The following is a 16,424-nucleotide window of genomic DNA, read 5'->3' as shown; positions in this document are numbered from 1 at the left end:
CCGTGCTTGGGTCGGGTTTGGTAGGTTTATCTGTGATGTATCCTCTATTCGGGCCGAGCATCCCATGTTCCCCTGCTCCGGGCACCATGTTCACGCCTATCTGCGTTCGTGTGATGTGTTGTACCCTTAACTGTACTCATTCTTCCTCCTATCAATGAAATGATACACAAGCTTTGCGTATTCGTGAAAAAAGGTACAACCATTTATTTTGGTATCACTATATTCAAGATAATACTAATATATTCAACTGCATGGATGTGTCTGGCTCTTTTGTTTTTGATTTTATGCTCTCGTAGAACGGTAAAGATTTGATTTGTCCAGTTTGCACGATGAGTATTCTCCGTTGCATATTTTTAGGCCTTCCATGTGAAATATTCATGCTAATTAGATATATTGCTTATACAAGATGATTATGAGTTGAGGAAGAAATTTTACTATACTTGCTCAAATATTCACAATGAACCTAAACATAACAGTTCTGATATTGGGAATATCTTAAGCCCATCAAGTAGATATTAATTCATTATAGATTCTTAGTTGGATCATTGCTCCCTATGTACTTACAGATTATTAGTTGGATCATTGCTTTAAATTATTACCCGATTGTTACTGGCTATTTTTTGTATGCATGTGAAATATAACATGCATTATATTTATATATATAACTTCAACAAAATATTTCAAATGACCGTGGCAACGCACGGGCGTTCAACTAGTTATTCTAACAAGCAGGAAGATCATGCCTTGAGCCTTGTGGACCATTTCACTAGTTTTTTTTGTTGCTACTATGTCAAACCATTATTTTTTGTTGCTATATATCTAAGCTGTTTGACTTTTACTTTTTGTATATCAACGTAGATGTTTGGAGCCGTCCGATGTCTGGTGTCGTGATCACGCGGTGATGGGATGGGATCCCACCTCTCCGAGCAAGTTCACAAGCTTGAGAAGGCACTGATGCGAGGACCCTCCCTCTTCAATGCTCGCACAAGCCTCGTTCTTCCACGTCGCAGCCCTCGCCTTGACTCCCTCGTCGCCGAGCAGCCGTGCCACCTTGCTCTCGATCTCCTCCTTGGTGACGACCCCTCGCTCGTCTCGGCAAAGCTTGATGCCGGTGCCCCACACGTTGCACACGTAGCTCTGGTTGGCGAACTGGTCAGCGAAGTACGGCCAGCAGAGGAACGGCACGCCGTGCAGCATGCCTTCCATGGTTGAGTTCCACCCGCAGTGTGACACGAAGCAGGCGACGGCGGGGTGCGAGAGCACGCGCTGCTGCGGCGCCCAGCCCACGATGAGACCCTTTCCCTCGACGCGGCGCTTGAACGCGTCGAGCCAACCTTCTGTGGCTCCGGTGGTGAAGTTTGGCCGGACGACCCACAGGAACGGTCGGCCGGAGAGCGCGAGCCCGTCAGCAAGCTCTTGGAACTGCGTCGCGTCCAAGATGCCGGAGCTCCCGAAGGCGACGTAGACGACGGAGCAGGGGGCCTGCGCGTCGAGCCAGGCGAGGCAGGTGAGGTCTTCGGGCAGGAAATGTCCGGCCGGCCTCGACGTCGGCGCTACCAGTGGGCCGATCGGCAGCGCGTTCGGGAGCAGGGCCAGAGCGTCAGGTTCCATCTCCATGAAGGTGTTGCATATGATCGTCTCAGCTAGCGGCATCAACCGGTTGGTCCTGAGGACGTTCTGGATGTTGGTTCTGCGCCTCTCAGGCGTGCTGCCAAGGCTGACCCAGGGGATCTCTGCCGCGTCAACGGGCGGCATCAGTTGGACCCTCTCGTGCCTCTTCACGTTCCCTGCGTAATGTACGTGGTATCCATGTTCATGGTGTACAGTCTACATACCAAGAGAAGACTAGGAAACTAACGAGTTACATGGGGATGGAAATTTTGATTTGCTCTTACCACTTTCATCAACAACACCGTCCTCGATCAATTTTGGGAGGTTCATCCTAAGCGCAAACACGGCTGCAGAGTACGTGGAGAACAAGGCGACACGGACGCCCACCGTGGTTGCCAGCTCCAGCGCCCAGCTCATGGACACGTCCGCTATCATCCAGTTCGTCTTCCTCGACCTGATCATCTCCTCGAGGCGGCCGGACATGGCGGCCGGCAGTCCCTTGACCAGCGCGCCGATGTCCGTGTGGTCGTCGGCAGGCCCCAGGCCGTCTGGAATGGAGAGCATGTGAACTCCTCCTGGGATTGCTCCGTCCTCTGCCAAGGCTTGGAGGACGCGGCCGTGGTTGAACTCGGTGTTGACGAAGTCGATCTCCAAGCCGTGCTCGACGAGCTTGCGGGACAGCTCCATGAGCGGGATGACGTGGCCCTGGGCAGGAAAGGGTAGCACCATGACACGAGGTTGAGCTTGAGCAGCAGCAGCCGCCATTGAGCTAGGTTGTTCGCGCTAGAAATGGAGTATGCCTTGACAAATTTGCAAGAGCAAAGTTTGTCACAGGGTCTCCCGGTGGACGCGGACGACAGGGATGGACGGGTAGTCTGTCATATATGCTCACACTTGTGCATATATAAGGGTCTGCAGACCAATTGATGTTGCATCAGCTCATCTCTAGTCAACAGACCACATTTTTGTCTCTTCCAAAGAAAGGGTTATCTGGGTAATGACTCATCACATCGTGTTGATAAGTTTTTATGAAGTTGTGGAGTGGAGTGTGGACCACGTTGTTGTCTCTATCATGTTGGGCATATATATATATATATATATATATATATATATATATATATATATATTGGTAGTTAGGGATTGTTCGAAATTAGATAGGAATTCTTTCCGTCTTGTCTTTAGGAGGCCTTTTACCCACGAGGCTCAATACAACACACAAACTGCTATGTTGATTCCCTCATCTCTAATCCTCTTACAATTCAATCTCCTTATTTTGGGAAAAAATTGATGATTGTAGCCGAATTTTGTACCCGCAACCACAACTAATCACTGGCATGCAAATGATTTGTGTGTTGGCTCATGGAGCTTTGTTTCGGTGGGCCGATGATTGTCCATGTACACCCATGTTGACAAGTCCAACCAGAGAGGCCGAACTTGGCATTTCATCCCCAAGACCCCAAGGGTGAGCTTCAAGCCAACACCTTCAACAAGAGCATGACAAATAAGAAATATACTATTAGAACCTAATATCAACACTAATAAATGGATAGGCGGGGGGCGGCGCCCCCCCCCCCCCCCCCCTCCACGCTGTATTTATTCAACGATTGTTTAACATTGAGCGCGTGCATCTCATAATTATTTTGTTCATTATATAATTACATATACATGGCATAAGCTTTATTTGTGAATTAAAATATAACTTTGATGTTCATGCCATTATTTTATAATGATTTTCATGATATGCGATATATACTGGTGAAATGGTACCACAGGCTCCTTTTGACAAGCGTCATCTTCTGCACTCTATCATTTGTGTGTGTCATTAGCATCGCGGACACTTTCGTGATAGTGAAAGTTGCGAGGTTCCCCTACTTGGGATCGTCGGCTAGGTTTCTGGTCGTAGCTAGGGACGTTGTAGCAGATCTTGTTGGGGTGGCACTCTTTAGTGCAGGCTCTTATATATAGCTTTGTTCTGCCATTAGCTACATACGCTTGAGTGACTTGGTCAGTGCAGGTATATTATTCGTGTGTGCTGATATTACCTTAAGAGATGGATGTTTAATAATACTTGAGAAACCCGCATGCTTGTATGTTTGACTGAAGGGTGCGAGTTTGTTAGATGTGTTTGATATTTAGTACCAAAGGCAGCATGTTGCACGAATGTGGCACTAGAACGTCCAGTGAAGGAACGAAATATTCAAACAGCCAAATCTGTGTTTTGATTGACTAGTAAATGTGCCCGTGCATTGCATATTAAAAGAACACGTCCATAAACTTGATTCTGAATATTCTTATGATGTAGATTCATCTTGTAAGTTAGTTGTATACGACCAAGAATGCAAATGCCGGAGGTTTGGGCCACACTTAGCTGGTGATAGGTTAGAGTGCGCGTATGTGTGTATGACATTTATTTTTCTTGCCGGGAGATGATCAATGTCAATCTGAGTCACACTTGTCATGTGTATGATGGGATCCAAGAAAACTCTCGAGGAGCTCCCGCTGTCAACTGTCAAGTGCTGCTGAGGGGCGCTCTTCACCGGTCTATGTTCAATCTTCTCTCCTTCCTCTCCTTGATATGCATTCGTGATAGTTTCGTCTTCGCCAGAGTTTCCACCTTCTCATGCATGGGTGGGTGGGCTAAGGCGGTTCTCATTGCTGGGGACACGGTTATTCCTTTGGTTGGGTTCGCAATCTTCTCTACAGGAGCTTGCATCACTCTCTGCTACAATTAGCTTGTGTGTGTTGACAATAATCGTATCCTAATGCCAACCAGAGGCCGAACTTGGCATTTCATCCCCAAGACCCCAAGGCTGAGCTTCAAGCCAACACCTTCAACAAGAGCATGACAAATAAGAAATATATTATTAGAACCTAACATCAACATTAATAAATGGATAGACGGGGGGCGTTGCCCCCCCTGCGTTGTATTTATTCAACAGTTGTTTAACATTGAGCATGTGTATCTTATACTTATTATTTCTATTATATAATTACATATACATGGCATAGTAAGCTTTATTTGTGAATTAAAATATAACTTTGATGTTCATGCCTTTATTTTATAATGATTTTCATGATATGCGATATATACTGGTGAAATGGTGCCGCGGGCTCCTCGTCACAAGCGTCATCTTCTGTACTCTATCATTTGCGTGTGTCATAAGCATCGTGGACACTTTCGTGATAGTGAAAGTTGCGAGGTTCCCCTACTTGGGATCGTCGGCTAGGTTTCTGGTCGTAGCCAGGGACGTTGTAGTCGCTCTTGTTGGGGTGGCACTCTTTAGTGCAGGCTCCTATATATAGCTTTGTGCATCCACTAGCTACATACGCTTGAGTGACTTGGTCAGTGCAGGTATTTATTTGTGTGTGCTGATATTACCTTAAGAGATGGATGGTTAATAATACTTGAGAAACCCACATGCTTGTATGTTTGACTGAAGGGTGTGAGTTTGTTAGATGTGTTTGATATTTAGTACCAAAGGCAACATGTTGCACGAATGTGGCACTAGAACGTCCAGTGAAGGAACGAAATATTCAAACAGCCTTTGTAGTCTGGGTCAATCCAATATGATTGTTTTCTATCATCATACTCTCAAAGTTGCTAGCATCCTTATTGCACTTAACTTAATTCCCATGATCAGGAAAACATAATCATCTGCAACACTTGAGCTAGTCCTATAGGTTGGACCAGACCGTGAGATCTTACGTGGTGATTTTTTTGGACCAGATTGTGATTTGCTTCAAGGAAATGTTTTTTTGCATTGAACACCCTAGTATTTCTTTCTTCTTACAAACAAGGTCAATTTTATTGCATGAAACCCCCTAAGGTTTTCATTTTCTTACAAAAAAGGCCAAAATTTTGACAAGTCGGGGTAATTTTCGCTGGAAATTTCGGCAGCATAACAGGTGGGGAGGTTTGTTATTCACACGCAAGAGAAACACTCGCCATGACGATTCCTTCAACAAGCTTAGGAAGCACTTTCCTAATCAGCATCCAATGTCCATTATAGTGGGCAGCTCCATGCCTCATGCCCCTTGTCGTAAACATACAAGTTTATTGCTCGTCCTCGTGATGCCTACGTCTTGAGCCCAAGACCTTTCTCTTCCCACGCTGACATAGCACATGACCCTCTTCTCTTGCCTTACAGCTAAACTAGCATAGCATACTCCCCGTCTAAACAAAATAAAAATGATGAAAAACCAAAAATAAGAGGTTAATTTACACATAACTAGCTAAAACAGACTAAAAATAACTACGGATTATTAATGACACATAGTCAAATTGTAGATATTGTCCTTCTTGTTAGTCCGCAAAACATCTAGGGGGTCAAAATCAGGTTATTATACGAAAACCTATTTGTTCTTATGCTTTTTTTCATTCTACTACTAAAATGGAATCAATTAGTTACGTCTGCAGCCATGGCCAGCTAAATGTTGTGTAATGCAGAAAACACAATGATTTCTAATTAAAATTGCACCTTTTTAGCTGCATCCGATCCTCAACATCCTACTGAATCATCAAAACAAATCATGATGATATGTACTCAACAGAGGCATGTGTTGCATGCGTACACTTATCCAAAGTCCTATGCAAGTGCTTCATCAAATGCATCATCCCCTTATCAAATGCCTCAATTACATTGAAACCGAATGTCGCTGGCCCAGCACTAACGACCATGATGCTACAAAAGCTACCACCCATGTATGCTATTAATTATACTTAATATAAAATACTTCTTTAAGTTTTCATATTAAAAAATAGCATGCTACCATGATCGTATACTAGTTACCAACACAAATTTAAAAAAAGCTTTCTATGGATCATGTATTCTAATCCCCAAAACCATCCTAGAATTCAAAGAATATGCCATGCTGAAAGGGGGGCGCCTCGCCAGTGATTACAACATGGGCTGGCTAGAGACCCTTGGTGTGCAGCGAGCCGCTCGCAAGTAATGCTTGTTGGCCGGAGGCGTGCTTCCTTGGAACGTCCGGAGGTAGGAGAGTTGGTGGTATGAAGAGGAGCTCAGTGGAGCTCTATCGTCAGGCTCACCATCAGCAAGCACCTGCCGCCGAGGAGGATTATTTTTTGTTTAGTTAGTTAAACCGTCGGATTACTGGTTACCCTTACATAATAGTAGATCTAGAGAATTAATGTTCCTACTGTAGTAGCAATCTTTTCTGATGTTTACTGCCTCGGAACATTACCTACTATTGCTTTACTTTTCATTTCATCAAGTTCTGTTTAGTTAGCTGATAACTTGCAACTACTAACAAATACTAATACCGAGGATGTGCTTTCTTGTCTTTCGTTTATCATTTTTTAGTTTTCAGTGCCTTTCTATTATTTTATTTTTGTCATTATTGTGTCTTTTATTCTTTCAGTTTTCATTTTCTTCAACTTTTGTCATTTTCAGTCTATAAACAGGAATGTCCTAATAAATTATTTATTACATGGTTCTCTGTATTTTTTTTTCAACATTACTAGCTCTTAGTATTTCATTATTGTCACTGTGTGCCAGTCATCAGTTATATGTGGTTATGATTTAGGAGTTCAATTTTTAGTCAATAGTTATCCGTTTTTCCAGGGTTTAGTTAATAGTTTTCAACCTTTTTAGGGTTCAATATATGGTTTTAAGTGATATATATTCATTTTGTGTTCAGTTTAGTAGTATAAGTCATCAATTAGGGTTTAGTATACGATCACAGCTCCCTTGGAGATTTCATTTTCACCAATCACGCCCTTCCCCTTCACTAGATCATAATCGTGGTTTTGTCAGATGTTAAGTATTGAAGAGACGTAGCTGCAGAGGAACCTTTTGGAAACATTAGTTGGAGGCGCAGTTTTCTCATGAACTATCTCATTCCTTACATATCCTCCATAGCAGCATTAGTACCTTGAGCCGCATATTTTCTGTCATATCACGAAGCACATCAAAAAGCCATTCCGTCCGGCGTTCACTATGCGCGAGATAATATATTTTTTATATCTTCTTCCAGGCAATCAAGGTCAGACAAATATCTTCAGGTTTATCAAAATGAAATGGAATGGAGGGATAGTTCAACTCCATTCATAACTAGAGCCACTAGCTTAGGTTTATGATTATGTATGTCAGTTTGAAACTTCAATTAATATTAGAAGTGGCACCCACCCCACCATCATTACGACCTCCTTTGGTTTGGAGGAATGGAGTAGGAGTTCCATAGGATAGGATTTTATAGGAATTTTTTCTTTAGTGCCTTTGGTTTGTAGGAATGGAATCATATTCCTATGGAGGAATTCTTCCTATCCTCTACATTTCATAGAAAAATAAATATTAGTCTAGACTTAATGGAAAAAATCCTATGATGTGAATCAAAGAACATCTAGAATCATATTCCTACTCATAGGATTTGGATGCATGTCATCTCATTTACTATGACTTTGCTATTCCTATGATTTCCCTGCCCTATAAACCAAAGGAGGCCATAGCTTGCAGAATTACATGTCAGTGCGGGGAGGGCGTGCTAGACTATGATGACCATGGTCATCATAAAATATACGAGGATGACTTCCTGTACAAGTCCAACCTCCATCTGTGTAATATGATATACAACCTGATTCTGTGCGGCTGATGGTTCCAACATATTTACTTCCTTTGTATCTTATTGCATACAAAATGATATTAATTACTAATGTTTTTTGAAAGGGCAGTGATCTGCGTCGACGCACCGGCCCAAATTACCGCCCCAAAGTTGGGCCGGTCGGCCCGCATCCACCCGATTAGATCGATAGGAACCATTCGATGCGTCTTTATCTTCGTCAATGCACTGGTACGAAGGACCCTTTCTGCATCTCATCGCACCCCTTCCATCTCACCGGCCCTATGTGTTCTCCCGTCGCCGCCTCTCGCCGGCCGTCCGCGCCGCTGGTCGCCGTCCTTGCCGGCCGCCCTAGCCGCTGGTTGTTGTCCTCACCGGCCGTCCTAATCGCCGGTCGGAGCCCTTGCCGGCCATGCTCGCCGCCGGCTTTCACCCATGCAACACATGCATCTTGCTCTTGCAGCTCCGTGTGTAGCTCCGGTGTGTGACGGCCGCAGTTCACCGGCATGCTCGCTGCCGCTCATGCTTGGTGCCCTCGACGCTTGCCATCCACCGTCGCCCATTGTAGCAAAAAAGTGATGGTCACTAGTTAGTAGCTTTTATGGTTGCTGGTTGAAGCAAAAAAGCAATGCAGTTGTAGCACCGGGTCGACGCTGGTGATGGCTTGTAGCTAAAAACGAGGCGTCATTGCCGTCCCAACCGATTCACATCTCTCTCATGAATGGATGTAGCAAAAATTCTCACCGGTCGTAGCAAAAGTTGACAACGCTTGCAGCAAAAAATGTCATCTCCGCCGGCATGGGTCGTAGCTCCACAATGGTCCGTGGATGGATGTAGCAAAAGGTCGTCACCGTGGTAGCAAAAAGCCAACACAGTTGCATCTAAAAAAATCGCCGCCTTTGGCCGTAGCTGGCGTGCATGCCGTTTCTCTGGCTTGAAGCTTTTCAAAAGAACTGTTGCAGCTATCTCGCAGCTGATTGTAGCTTTTTTGGTTTTCTCGATGGCCTCCTCCCAGCTTCCTCGTCTCTGTCTGAAACTTTTGAAGAAGCCGGTGGTAGCTTTTTTGGACACGGGTTGTAGCATTTTTGGGTACTGCTTGCAGCTTCTCGGCAACATTTCAAACTCCGCTCCCTGTTTTGGTTCCAGCAAAAATTAGCCCTGGTCATAGCATTTTGTATCACCGGTTGCAGCTCGGTCGATTGCCGGTCGCAGCTCCACCGCCGCCGATTGTTGGTTCCACCTCGTCAACAGAAAAATCATGGTCTCCCTTGAACAAAATAGCTCGCGGCCATGGCCGTGGAATGCAGCATGCAGCCACACGAGTTCCAATGGCGAGCACATCGGTTGCAGCATTTGAGGGGTGGGGTGGAGGAGGAGGCGGCCATGGCGATGAGCTTTGAGGGAGAGGAGGAGGGAGTGCGACTATTACGCAAGCATCAGGAGGGAGGACGAGGGCGCGGCCATGGCGGAGCGCATAAGAGGAAAGGGAGTTCTAAGGGCGCGTGCTTGTGCAAGCAGCGGTGCCGCCGGTGGGCTGGTGTGGCCATGTCTTGCCGCGGGAGGTAGCGCCATGGAAACTCTAGGGGAGAGATGGATGATTTTGGTTGGGAAGAGATAAGGAGTGGGCCTACGTGAGAGATGATGGGATCGGTTGGATCAGTTTTGATCCCACATCCAGCGCGTGACCGGCGGAACGGTTCGGCCGGTGCCCCGGCGAGAAACGATTCCCTTTTTGAAATACCTGTGGCTTCAACTAAAATCTGTACTTTTCTTTGACAGCTATATCAGACATTATTCATAATATACTTTTACTATTATTCTTCCCATCATGTCAAGACATCACCCACTTCAGTTTGTTATAATTATTTTTGTTATGCACGGGCATTTTCATTCAATGATGGTAATTATACAAGGCTGTGGTGCATAATCAATGAAAAGAAGAAAAACAAAAACTCATCATGATGTTGATAATGGTAAGTCCTTTGAACCATGTTGACACTCGCCTCCCGCATTAGTGCATACATGTATTTTCTTTATTCCGCCGCCGACCCCCGCCAGAGAAGACGCTGCCGCCGACGTCCGGGATCGACGTCTCTCGCTGCTGCAATATCATGCGACCTCGCGGCCACTGGCGGTTATGCTGGAATTTAGTCTATATTGGGGCAGCCCAATAACTATTTCAGAAATTCCTAATAAATCCTAGAGGCCCACTTAGCCCATTTGTGCAAGGCAAGGGATACTACTAAAGTTTAGTCCCACATTGCTAGTTTAGAGGGAGTTGGACCTCTTTATAAGGGAGGCTCCTTCCTCACTTGTATGAGCATGAGAACAAGAGGGACATCCACGCGCGCTCCTCCTCCGCCGCCCGCCTCGCCACGTCACGACGGGTTGCGGGAATGAGCCGAGCCGATGTCTAATTTTTGTCACGCGCTACGGGTATACGAAAGGTCACGTGGGAGCTGAAAAGTTTTGCGGTAGTGGATAATGAATACGAACGGCGCACCTCTTCGCGTGCTGCCTGTTCACTTCGTCTCCCTCTGTTGCTTCACCTCCCGGCGCAGCCTGTTCGCGTCCCTCTGCTGTGCCTATATAAGAGAGGTCGCTCCTCTCCCGAGATACACATTAGAAGGTCCTCTTCCTCTCGCCAAACAGTTCCAAACTCTACGCTATTGCTGTCTTCCTCATCCCGGCTTGCGGCGTGCACCGCGCGTCGGGACAGTAGGCCTCCGAGACCGCACCTTTTGAGTCCTGTACGGGAGAAGGGTGATAAGGTTTTTGGGGAGAGCTCAGCGCGACTACTGGCTGCTTCATCACGGACGATCCGGTCGCCGATGACTACTTCCCCGACGACGACTTCTTTCCCGACGTCCACGACCTCCTCAACGACATGGCAGGCGAGGACACCGACCCCAAGTCCAGGGCTTCTGCTGCTGCTGTGCCGTACGTGTTCTTCTCCTTTCTGTTAGAAGTCCTGCTACAGTTCTTGGCTCTAGTTTCTGCCCTACGTATGTTAGGTACTATGTCGTATAAGCAACTTCATCTAGTGTCTGTTCTACATGTGTTTAGCTCAAGTTCATATATGCAGATGATGTTTACCTTCTCTCTGTCAGATTGCATGACTTGCTTTATATTTGCTGTTTTAGTCATGCTTTATCTAGTATTTCTGTTAATAAAATCATTCGGTAAATTGCTCATATTTCCAACAGGTTACTCCACATCTTCGGATGCTCCTGACGCGGGTGCAAGTTGCGCGACGGCGCCCTCCACTACTGCCCCTGCCAGCGGCCATAGCTGCAGCAGGTGGCCCTCTGGTAAAGTGCAGCGGCGACGCCGACAGTTAGTTTTCTTCCCATCTCGCGGGCGGCATTGGAGATCAGCATCATCTGGATCCGCCATCACCGAATGCCTCGCGCTTCCCATCGTGGGCGACGATGAGAGCATGGGCAAGAGCTCTTGGCCTCAGTACCGTCGCTAATATGGTGCTGATTTGGCCGTCGGCCATGCCCCGATGCTCTCCCACACTCTCCATCTCAGTTCGTGTTCCCCTTACCTCTACCCCTGATTCTTGAGGTCAGTCTCGATAGACTTACGATTTGAACATACTTGCGTCTTTGTTGTGCTGCAGGTAAGTTGCGATTCGTCGGCGGCGGCGTCACCTGACCGCATGGCTAAGTTCGCCCTTGTCCTCATCGGCGTCGCGGCCGGAGGCCACATTGACCCAACCTCTGCATCCAGCGGCGCCGGTTCCTTCCCGTCGCTACACCGTTTCGCGGTCGAGGAGACCCAACTAGCGCGACCATGGCTCGGCTGCTTTTTTCATGCCTCAAGGAGCATGGCAGCGTCGTTAATATCAGGTTTGTTCCATTACACTTGCGTCACCGGCAGTTGTCGTGCTACTGTGCTCCTCTCTTCTTGTAGTGGCTAGGTGCGGCAATTCACAGATGCAGAGGTTGGGTCCATCGAAAATGTGTGTGGACCATCGGAAATGTGTGTGTGTGTATCATAGAATATCTTGCTATTTATGCATATTGCTTCCCTTTTATTCATATATACTACTTTTCTAAATGTGACGCTTTCTTTTGATGCTAATGGACTAAAAGTCTAAAGCCTTTTCTTCTGCAAAATGATCACTCATGGGACTGCTAGGATCAATTATGTACACTAAGGGCATATGCAATGGAGACATCACCCTGGTGTTGCCTCAGCTCTTAAACTAATCAAAAAGTAATGAAGCTATCATTTTGGAAAAATTCTCTCCAACATAGGCCACCCTATGTAGCGGACCCACTGTCCTTCACATGCAAAGCATTATTTAATTTCCGCTCTCTCTATCCATCTCTTGCATGCATCAGTGCAGCATGCCTTTTCTTGCTTTCTTGGCTTTTCATGCCAGAAGAAGCTGTCTCTTCTGCAGGCTACACTTGCTACTGCAGGGCAATACCTTTTAGTCCGAACCCAGTTCTGAACCTACGTGTGCCTGCGGGGCAGCAGGCTGAGGCTACCCATTGGGCATGCCCTAATGGGACTGCTAGGATCAATTATGTATGCTAAACATTACATTGTGAGTGCGTACTAGCAAGGCAACCAAGATTTTGGGCCTCTACATATTGTTTTGATACTTTGACCAGATGCCCTTTATAGTTTGACCAGATGGAGTTTTTTTAGCTAAAACGTCTTGTTATGTAACTGAAAAGATGATAAAGTTTCTGTTGAGGACAGAACCAAGAAGTTGAGAAGAAGAAGTTGCAAGAGAAGAAGACACCATATCCAACCATCGAAGGAGAGAATCTAGGTTTTCATCCTGAAAAACCAGTCTAAGCCGAACAATGCCTTCAACAAGGTAACGACGTAAAAACCTCGACATTGCTCGGTATAACTGATATACAAGTCAGACCTAGGCTTCCACCCCAAAGCTCGAGATTGGGTGCTCAAATAGCATCGCCATCGACGTCATTTATGTGTTGCGCCACCAATTTTCCACGATCTCAGCAGGTACACATTCGCAAAAAGAAAAAAGATCTCAGCAGATACATGTGATGTACGCTGTCGGTGCACAACCATTCTTTGCGTCAAGTCGTCGCCTGTAATTTGCAACTCTGCATTGAAGACAGCCACCCGATCTAGGGCGAGGACCCTCACAAAGACCTTTCGATGGACACCACAATCCACAGAAGGTCCGCCTTGTATACAGTTTGGACTCTTCATACAACACAGTCGCCAGAGTTTAAAACTTTGAGACATTTAGTGAAATTTCAAAAAATTGGAAGTGAATTCAACAACGCACTCAAAATAGCGCAATCCAGATGGAATTCTGATATATCTAGATGGCAACATATATTTTCGACTGGTATTCCAACGAGCATGGACGGGTAAATTTATATATCTCATTATCATAATATTCAAGGTACAAACATTTATTTTGTTATTACTATATTCAAGATAATACTAATATATTCAACTGCATGGATGTGTCTGTCTCTTTGTTTTTGATTTTATGCTCTCGTGGAACGGTAAAGATTTGATTCGTCCAGTTTGCACGATGAGTATTCTCCGTTGCATATTTTTGGACCTTCCATGTGAAATATCCGTGCTAACTATATATATTGCTTATGCAAGATGATTATGAGTAGAGGAAGAAATTTTATTATACTTGCTCAAATATTGTGCGTATGAACCTAAACATAACAGTTCTGATATTGAGAATATCTTAAGCCCATCAAGTAGATATTAATTCATTACAGATTCTTAGTTGGATCATTGCTCTCTATGTACTTACAGATTATTAGTTGGATCATTGCTTTCAATTATTACCCGATTGTTACTGGCTATTTTTTGTATGCATGTGAAATTTAACATGCATTATATTTATATATATATAACTTCAATAAAATATTTCAAATGCCCGTGGCAACGCACGGGCGTTCTACTTGTTATTCTAACACGCAGGAAGATCATGCCTTGAGCCTTGTTGACCATTTCACTAGTTTTTTTTGTTGCTACTATACCAAACCATTATTTTTTGTTGCTATATATCTAAGATGTTTGACTTTTACTTTTTGTATATCAACGTAGATGTTCAGAGCCGTCCGATGTCTGGTGTCGTGATCACGCGGTGATGGGATGGGATCCCGCCTCTCCGAGCAAGTTCACAATCTTGAGAAGGCACTGATGCGAGGATCCTCCCTCTGCAATGCTCGCACAAGCCTTGTCCTTCCACGTCGCAGCCCTCGCCTTGACCCCCTCGTCGCCGAGCAGCCGTGGCACCTTGCTCTCGATCTCCTCCTTGGTGACGACCCCTCGCTCGTCTCGGCAAAGCTTGATGCCGGTGCCCCACACGTTGCACACGTAGCTCTGGTTGGCGAACTGGTCAGCGAAGTACGGCCAGCAGAGGAACGGCACGCCGTGCAGCATGCCTTCCATGGTCGAGTTTCACCCGCAGTGAGACATGAAACAGGCGACGGCGGGGTGCGAGAGCACGCGCTGCTGTGGCGCCCAGCCGACGACCAGCCCCTTGCCCTCGACGCGGCGCTTGGACGCGTCGAACCAACCTTTTGTGGCTCCGGTGGTGAAGTTTGGCCGGACGACCCACAGGAACGGTTGGCCGGAGAGCGCGAGCCCGTCGGCAAGCTCTTGGAACTGCGTCGCGTCCAAGATGCCGGAGCTCCCGAAGGCGACGTAGACGACGGGGCCGGGGGCCTGCGTGTCGAGCCAGGCGAGGCAAGTGAGGTCTTCTGGCAGGAAATGTCCGGTCAGCCTTGACGTCGGCGCTACCAGCGGGCCGAGCCAGAGCGTCAGGTTCCATCCCCATGAAAGTGTTGCATATGATCGTCTCAGCTAGCGGCATCAACCGTTGGTCCTGAGGACGTTCTGGATGTTGGTTCTGCGCCTCTCCGTGGTGCTGCCAAGGCTGACCCAAGGAATCTCTGCCGCGTCAACGGGCGGCATCAGCTGGACCCTCTCGTGCCTCTTCACGTTCCCTGCGTTCCGTACGTGGTGTCCATGTTCATGGTGTAAAGTCGACATACCAAGAAAAGACTAGGAAACTAACGAGTTACATGGAGATGGAAATTTCGATTTGCTCTTACCAATTTCATCAACAACACCATCCTCTATCAGCTTTGGGAGCTTCAACCTGAGCGCGAACACGGCTGTAGAGTACGTGGAGAACAAGGCGACACGGACGCCCGCCGTGGTGGCCAGCTCCAGGGCCCAGCTCATGGACACGTCCGCTATCATCCACTTGGTCTTCCTCGACCTGATCATCCCCTCGAGGCGGCCGGACATAGCGGCCGGTAGTCCCTTGACCAGTGCGCCGATGTCGGTGTGGACGTCGGCCGGCCCCGGGCCGTCCGGTACGGAGAGCATGTTGAATTCCTCCTGGGATTGCTCCGTCCTCTGCCAAGGCCTGGAGGACGCGGTCGTGGTTGAACTCGGTGTTCACGAAGTCGATCTCGAAGCCGTGCTCGACGAGCTTGCGCGACAGCTCCATGAGCGGGATGACGTGGCCCTGCGCAGGAAAGGGTAGCACCATGACACGAGGCTGAGCAGCTAGATGAGCAGCAGCAGCAGCAGCCATTGTGGTTTTTCGCGCTAGAATGGAGTATGACAAATTTGCAAGAGCAAAATGTGTCACTCTCCCCGTGGACGAGGATGACAAGGACGATAGTCTGGTATATATATGCCCACACATGTTCATATAAGGGTCTGCCAAACCAATTGATCTTGCATCAGGGATTGCATCAGCACATTTATAGTCAACAGACCACATGTTTGTCTCTTCCAAAGAATAGGTTATCTGGATAATGACTCATACGATCATGTTGATAAATATTTATGAAGTTGTGGAGTGGAGTGTGGACCAGGTTGTTGTCTCTATCATGTTGGATATAGACAGGAGCATCTCCCGTGCGGGGTGGAAACCTAGGTTCCGCCAGTCCACGAATTCAATTCGCACCAAGATCAAGCGACGAGCACTTCGCTGTGGTGTGGAACAACGATCTCAATGGTCCATTGTCAGTGACCTACAAAATAAATAAGAGATGTAACAAAAGTTTTCACCAAACAGTAAAATTGGACAGTTAAAATGCGATCTATCAGCCGATCGAACGGACAGGAACACCCCAATCGGGGATCACCGTGGGAGCAAGTTGGCCAGAAACCTTATACTCCCTCCATTCCTTTATGTAAGGTGTATTATTTTTGGCACGATGACCAAGACACGTTATTATAGACAA

General features: G+C 46.6%; 1 protein-coding gene and 1 pseudogene across 1 annotated transcript; both read right to left on the bottom strand.

Annotated features, from left to right (window-relative positions):
* Window positions 1-879: 879 nt before the first annotated feature.
* LOC123117001 (UDP-glycosyltransferase 83A1) lies at window positions 880-2,465 on the bottom strand. Its single transcript, XM_044537859.1, has 2 exons — window positions 1,896-2,465; window positions 880-1,787 (listed from the first exon to the last, which is right to left on the bottom strand). The coding sequence occupies exons 1-2, from the start codon at window positions 2,374-2,376 to the stop codon at window positions 892-894; spliced, it is 1,377 nt and encodes a 458-aa protein (XP_044393794.1). The 5' UTR covers window positions 2,377-2,465; the 3' UTR covers window positions 880-891.
* An 11,830-nt stretch (window positions 2,466-14,295) lies between these two features.
* Window positions 14,296-15,766, bottom strand: LOC123117000 (UDP-glycosyltransferase 83A1-like; annotated as a pseudogene).
* Between the last annotated feature and the right edge of the window lie 658 nt (window positions 15,767-16,424).

Source organism: Triticum aestivum, chromosome 5B (genome assembly GCF_018294505.1).
Source record: "Triticum aestivum cultivar Chinese Spring chromosome 5B, IWGSC CS RefSeq v2.1, whole genome shotgun sequence".
NCBI lineage: Eukaryota > Viridiplantae > Streptophyta > Magnoliopsida > Poales > Poaceae > Triticum > Triticum aestivum.
Note: the sequence above shows the minus strand (reverse complement) of the source record. Positions and strands in the feature narration are given on the sequence as shown.

Bases quoted from the DNA above. Each gene is read 5' to 3' on its own strand.
- LOC123117001 (XM_044537859.1), bottom strand. From the start codon at position 2,376: ATGGCGGCTGCTGCTGCTCAAGCTCAACCTCGTGTCATGGTGCTACCC. The intron at 1,788-1,895 runs GTAAGAGCAAAT...TACATTACGCAG, and splicing joins CGGTGTTGTTGATGAAAGTG to GGAACGTGAAGAGGCACGAG.